We start from the raw sequence: 7,518 nt of genomic DNA on the forward strand, positions 1-7,518 counted from the left end.
ATAAAATTAATTGTACCAACAATTACAGGTTTTGCGCAGTGAACCCCAATTTGAGATCCAATTTTGTCACAACGGCGACCGATCTAGCGCTTTCCTTTTCCAAAGAATCCCTGCGATCTTGACCTTTTCGGGGTCTCATTTACTTGTCTTCTACTATATTATACAATTCTCTCTCGTCTAAATACTCTCTTTGGCGTGAAGAAAAACCGGCCAAGTGCGAGTCGGACTCTCCTTCCAAGGGTTCCGTACATTAAGTCCGACTCACGCTTGACTGCACATTTCTAAATGTTTTCCTGTCATCTTAAGGTAAATAACTATTTTGTGATTTTTTTTCAAAATTTTAGGCGCAGTAGTTTCGGAGATAAAGGAGGGGGGGGGGGATGGACGGACATACAGACAGACAGACGCACGGGTGATCCTATAAGGGTTCCGTTTTTTCCTTTTGAGGTACGGAACCCTAAAAATGGATCTCCAATAGCCTTACAATGGATTATTAAAGGTCGGGCACGACAATGGATCCTGATTGGACGCTTGGAATACTCTAAATGGGGGGAATATTTACGTCTTTCGCCGCTTTTGTGTTTCGGTAATGGATATGGAATGAAGTACAGCCAACCTAACGGCCCAATTCGAACAATGCCTCTAAGAGATTACTGCGGTACGATACCGATCTATCAGTGTCAAAGGTGATGTTTTTGGTTGAAGAAATGTAATTTTTCACACTGACAGATCGGTATCGCACCGCAGTGATCTGTTAGAAACATTATTCGAATACGGCAGTACTTAAAGTATACGGAAGTAAGTGTGAAGTATGGAACCCTGAGGGCACGAGTTCGACTCGCACTTGGCCGGTTTTTTTGATTGTAGAGATCACTCAAAATTTATAGGTACAGTCAAGGTATAAATATCGATATGGACAAAGAGCCAATAATATGTATACACTATAATACCTACCTTAATGTAACTACCTACCTTAAAGGTCATGTAGACATATTTTCGGCACTTTATCCGTGTCGATATTTAATATCTTGACTGTACAGAGTACCCCTCTCGTCGCCATAATCGAAAGTAAGTAATACTTTTTGTAAAATTCCCGCAATAATCTTCCTGAATGGAAACTTGCGTTAAATTCCCGTGTGTTTCCAGAAACTCCCGAAACAAATGAATGATATACTTTAATTTTAAATTGAGCGTATTTAACGTTTCCAAGTATTTTCCGTTATTCGCAAATTTTCATTACTTTCAAATCAATACACGCGATGTCAACTCAATGGGTGCTAATTGGAGAAATGTTTCCCATTTCCAAGAAATTAAATAATAAACTTCACATTTTCGCTCAAGAACTCTTCAGGGAAAATGTTTTGGATTTGTCTGTTATTGTTCCGATAAGGAAAATTAAAGAAAATACTAAGTGGACTGTACTGTATTATAATATGTTTCTTGTATTTCTTGTCAAAATAAATTCTTATTAGGTGTTGAGGTTTTTCCGTTTTGTCGCCTAAATAATAACATTATTTAGTTTTAAGTTTAAGTATATAATTTTTATTTATCTTGCCCTGTTAGTTATGTTAGTGTGGGTCAAATCTTGGAATCAAAATTTTACCCACTTCCCGATTTCCGATTGAGCTAAAAATTTGAATACATATGTAGGTAAGTTGGGTGACAATGCAATACGAGTATAATTGTACCATCGAGCTGATCTGATGATGGAGGCAGGAGGTGGCTATAGGAACTCTGTGATGAAACAACGCCACCTAATTGTGTTTGGGGTTTTTAGAATTGTCTCGATGAGTATTAGTTGTCTGTGGAAAGAAAAGTACAGTCAGTGATAAAAGCTTGTAGGTAACAGAATGAAATTTTTGCCAAAAACTTATATTGTATAGGCCTCACTGGTGTATCCTCAAGATAAAAGTTTAGGGAGTACTTATTAATATTCATTTTAAGTCTTTTGTATTCATTATAATGAATACTTTAAGGTGTAATTAAAAAAGTTGACGCCGATCGTTTCCTAATTAATTTGTTCTTTCTCATTTCAGGTCCCGGCCTGGCTTCGATACTGGTGAGTACACAAACTTGAAACTTTACGATGAGCGAGGTTAGATACTTATTAAATAAGACTTTTTTATATTGGTATATATTAGCGCGAAAACAAGCTTGAGACCTATAGGTACATAATATATACCTAGGCCAGAGATATAAAGGTTTGGTAAAATATATTCTTTCTGACAGTTAATTTCCTCGTTGACAAAAAAAAACAACTAAGTAGGTATAAATAATAAGGAAACTTGAAACAAACATATAAATACACGGAAGTGTGTTGGAACACGAACAATGATGTCAAAATCATTTCAATTTGTCGTCGGGTGAGAAACGCAAATTTAAAAAATGTAGGCGCGAAGAGTTGGACTTCTCATAGAGAATTTGAATTTAGCGCCTTTTTCTCCTGACAAGCTGGGTGTGTTTCAATTTATACTCTATATTTTTATAGCCATATCTTACAGTTATGTAGGTACCTAAACACAAATACTATTTGTCTGCGTGATTGTATCTTACCTCAGGGAACAATTTGCCAAGTACGCAAGAACAATATCATAACCTAGGTGTTTTGCATAGTTTAATTGGAGCGCTCCATTCTCCCAAAGGGTATTAAGGGGTTAGCTAGTAATTGCAGTGTATGCTGTGGGTAAACTTAGTTGCATTTCGGAAGGCGAAGTAGGAGTACTTACACCTAGGTGTTATTCCTACAGCAAATATGAATTGATGTGCCTACATATAAGATAAAGACAAATCAGTGTAATTTACTTTAGTACGTATGGCAATGCTCCAGTCATTATTACGAGAAACCATATAAACAATCGACTTACAAAAAGTCGCGGTACGTGTTTACGCTATTGACGGGTATTGATGTTGTATTTAATTTTAAATAATTACCTATTTAATAGGCCCCCTAAGTAACTTAGTCTCCGGTACATAATCGGTATGTATATTCCTTCAAAATATATTCGTTTTCATAAATATGCAGGTGATCTTTAAACTGACTAACTGACAAATATTCTTGGTACTTGCCATTTTATTTTATTTTATTTTATTTTATTATTTTATTTATTTTTTTATTTTTCAGGATAGAGTAAAAGTACCTACGGTATCTTGAATAAAAAACAAGTAATAGGTGATATGCAAGAATTAGTAATCTACGTGCCGGATTCAAGCACATCCAATTCAGATGAAGATAGTTCTATGAGTCTCCCTGGTTGTTCTGAAGCTAGCTCAAACATAAGTGACACTGAATATTTTAATTCAGACTTCGAATAAAGCGGACCCCAGGCTCCCGTGAGCCGTGGCCAAAATGCCGGGACAACGCGAGGAAGAAGACTTCGAATAAAGAATACCTTCTTCTTCTTCTTCCTCGCGTTGTCCCGGCATTTTGGCCACGGCTCATGGGAGCCTGGGGTCCGCTTGGCAACTAATCCCAGTAATTGGCGTGGGCACTAGTTTTTACGAAAGCGACTGCCATCTGACCTTTCAACCCAGAGGGTAAACTAGGCCCGTATGGGGATTAGTCCGGTTTCCTCACGATGTTTTCCTTCACCGAAAAGCGACTGGTTAATATCAAATGATATTTCGAAAAAGTCATTGGTACGAGCCGGGGTTCGAATCCGCGACCTCCGGATTGCAACTATTGCAAGTCGCACGCTCTTACCGCTAGGCCACCAGCGCTTATCGAATAAAGAATATAACTTTTTCTAATAAAATATTTCTTTATTTGTAAGTTCGTTTACTAGGTTCTGTTAGTTACGAAATTATATTTCATATTTAGCAGTGACTTTTCGGCTGAGAGAACCTACTTATGCACTATTTTTATGTCCCAGATAGTATAATTACAGTTCTATTGTCCATTTTCTACCCGATCTACCCGGTTTTGTATTAAAATAACTGTTGGACTGCACAGATTAGGGCAGTACAAAAATGAAACTCTATCTTGTTTGGTACTAAAATGACAGTTGTATTACTTGTATTGGGCAGATTCTTAACTAGTTTTAGTAGTTTTGTCAATCGCACTGTCACGTTAGTACCTATCTGATACATTAAAACAAGAGTTTCTAATTTTTTTAAGAAGAGGGTAGAAGAAAACTAGTGCCTGCGCTGATTCAGAGTATTGAGTTGACGAGCCGAAACCACCACAAGGCTCCCTTTAGTAAACCTTTAGTGTCGTACTATAATCATGTGACCAGTGTTGTCAGCATAGCAAAAACCATAAAATAGCACTGGCGCGCCCTCAAATCCCACGACTCTTCTCTTTCCGCAAAGACTCTACACATAAGTATAGCTTCTGTCCGCGTCTTCGCCCGCGTAGAATGAAATAGTATTTCTTTATATACTACTTATATTTATAGTAAATTCTTCCCACCTTTCACCCCCTCAAGGGATGAATTTCAGGATTCAACGCTATCTAATGTTCTTCCCCGGGACTCAAACTAATGGTCATACCATTTTGTCTAAATCAGCGTCAGTTCAGTGGCCGCCGGTTTAGTTTAGCAGTTTAAAGCGTGAAGAAGTAACAGACAGACATACAGATACTTTCGCATGTACGATGTTATTAATATTGGTATGGATGTACCGAAACGTAGGTACGAGTAGGTATACTCATTACTTGTATCATATGGAGAGGCGTGGAAAAACTAGAAATGTTTTTATTAAATATGTACTTCCTAACAGCTTTTATGACACTACATAATATAGGATTTGGTTGAGTAATCCCGTATGTACATATGTGTACCTTACAAAGATATTGGATAACAGAAGGTATCTATAGAGCCCGTAGTAATCTTGGTTTCGGATTAACCGTGAAAGAAGCCCCTAAACTGGAGCTAAATTACACGTGAATTCATTCCGATAAGCTTTTTTCCAACGAACCGGCCGGGGTTTACTACTTTTTTATGGAATATTCCATACAATTCGGACATTTTATTACTCTTTAATGTATGTTGTATTATTAACAGCAGACAATTTCATATATATAAACGTGTATATTATTTTTCAGGTTTTTATTATGCACATTTTCCTGCGGAAATATCATGCAGATCTTATGTTTTTGGGCAATAAGTAAGTTTTAGTAAAAGGTAAGGCGAATATATATCGTGATACATATACGTTATACGGGGTGTAATCTTTTACGTGATACAATATACAGGGTGGCCCATTTAGATCGGTCAGTATGGGAAAATCTGAAACTATAAGAAATACGACGATCTCTTCTTAGGAACCATGTCATCGATTTTAGTAACAAGAAAAACTGCATTCATACATTAAAAAAAATTGATGTAAAATGTATTGAAAAAAATGGTGGCCATTTCGAAAACATACCAAAATAAATTAAAGGATATGAAAACAATGCATTTTATTCACCTCAGACATCATGTTTCATAGTAACATTTACTGCTTAAGACCTACACAATCGATATCTAAATAGAAATAATTTTAGCTGAGTAAAAATTTTTTTTTAAATGTATGAATGCAGTTTTTCTTGTTACTAAAATCGATGACATGGTCCCTAAGAAGAGATCGTCGTATGTCTTATAGTTTCAGATTTTCCCATACTGACCAATCTAAATGGGCCACCCTGTATATAATTATGTAGGACTGTAACCATTACTATGAGCAAACTTGAAATCGCATAAAAAGTCTACGATACGAAACTTCAATTCGACACGATGCATATATGATATCTGATTAAAATAGAGAAATTCATTCATTACTGACGACCGCTACTAAAAGTAAAATAAAAGGTTATTAGTATTCCAAATTCAGTTCAATTTGCTACCTAAACTAGTATAGTGTCTAACGTCAGGTTTCAAATCCAACCGGAAATCAAACCACCTCATTCAAGCTACTGATAGTATCAAAACTTTCCTAATTGCCTTGATAACGTCTCAATGACGTTACTCTACCACATTAAGAGGTCACTGCCGAGCGCGGACGTGACCAGCCTTCTTATCCTTATAATTCACTCTTAGTTTGTTCACTGAACATATCTAATATATGAGCTCAAAGCCAGTATACCTTGACCTGGAGACTTATTGCGACTACGCGCAGCTGCGAATCATTTATATTGGTCTGTGACGCTTGGGAATAGCTCAGGATCGTCCTTAGATACCATTTATGATACAACAATGAACCATAAAGATTTAAACCAGTATAAATTAAGCAGGGCGGTATCATCAGCATCATTCAGTGATTAGCGATCAATGATGAAGTTCCTCGTCCTGTCTTGCGTCGTTGCCGTTGCGGTAGCTGAGCTGCCTTCCCTACCTCGTTTCAGACCTGCGAGGTTCAGGTTCGAAAGGCAAGAGCTAGCTCCAACCACAACTGACTCACCAACAGAAGCAACAACAGACGCAGCACCATATCCAGCATCAGGTTGGAAGCCGGATCAGCCTTTCACGCTTCCAAATGAAGCTGCCAACGCTCCTTACCCCGCAGCGGGCTGGAAGCCAGCGCAGCCTTTCACGCTTCCCAACGAACCACCGGCGACTAGCTACGGAGTCCCTGACAAAAGTTACGGAGCACCCGACAACACTTATGGTGCACCAACCACCGATGCCACATCTACGGAAAACCCTGAAGCTGAGAAGCTAGAAGGGCCAGTGGAGGTACAAAAGAGTGTTGGTACTTATTACGTGCTGTTGCCAAATGGTGAGCTGCAAGAAGTGAAGTTTGTGACGGAGAATGATGTGCAGAACATGAGATATACAGCGAAGCTGCAGCTGCAGAATAGAGCGCCGCTGTTTGTCTTCAGACCCTAAAAGATTGTAAAACCATTACACTTATTAAAGTAATTAATATATATTATTTGCTTGATATCTGTCTTATTTATAAAGAAGAAGAAGAACTTTAATAGTCTTTAGGTAGGTAATTATGGTGACGGCTGGTATCAAGACAAAAGCAAGTGATTTGTTAAATAAAATAATCAATACTTCAATAATGAATTATGTTATACTCATTATCATATAAGCAAGAATGTTGAATATAAGTTTATTATGATTTCTGATGTAGTAGGTATCGAATAAAAGTAGTTAAAGTTACAAATTTTTTTGAGAGTTTTCTAGCCAAAGTAATAGTTAATGTTCGTCCGTCTGTTCGTCCGAAACCGGTTATAGAATTCGCAATTTCTTCTTTGAAATATTATCAGATGTCAAAATAGTAGTTTATGCAACAGTGATATAATAAGGGTTCTTAAAATTCAAGGGTCGAAGTTACAAAACGAGACGTAGTCGAGTTTTGTAAAAAAAGACCCGAGAATTTTAAGAACCAATTATGAGCTGTTGCATACATTACTTTTTCTATGACAGCTGCAGCAAAAAAAAAAAAAAAAAAAAAAAAAAAAAAAAAAAAAAAAAAAAAAAAAAAAAAAGTTATTATAAAAAAAAAAGAGATTATTAAAAAAAAGAGTTATTATTTAAAAAAAATTGAGTTATTATTTAAAACAAAAAGAGTTATTATTAAAAAAAAAAAGAGTTA

The 7,518-nt window shown here is 36.6% G+C and overlaps 2 protein-coding genes across 3 annotated transcripts in view; both read left to right on the forward strand.

Annotated features, from left to right (window-relative positions):
* LOC134651312 (uncharacterized) overlaps positions 1 to 7,518 on the forward strand; it is a 371,060-nt gene that overhangs the window by 101,155 nt on the left and 262,387 nt on the right. For both annotated transcript variants that reach the window (XM_063506370.1, XM_063506372.1), the window contains exon 3: positions 2,037 to 2,059. The gene's annotated coding sequence lies outside the window, so the exon portion shown is untranslated. The remainder of the gene's footprint in view (positions 1 to 2,036; positions 2,060 to 7,518) is intronic.
* LOC134651594 (uncharacterized) lies at positions 6,213 to 6,846 on the forward strand. Its single transcript, XM_063506696.1, has one exon. The coding sequence runs from the start codon at positions 6,246 to 6,248 to the stop codon at positions 6,801 to 6,803; it is 558 nt and encodes a 185-aa protein (XP_063362766.1). The 5' UTR covers positions 6,213 to 6,245; the 3' UTR covers positions 6,804 to 6,846.

The sequence above is a fragment of the Cydia amplana genome, chromosome 10 (genome assembly GCF_948474715.1).
Source record: "Cydia amplana chromosome 10, ilCydAmpl1.1, whole genome shotgun sequence".
Taxonomy (NCBI): domain Eukaryota; kingdom Metazoa; phylum Arthropoda; class Insecta; order Lepidoptera; family Tortricidae; genus Cydia; species Cydia amplana.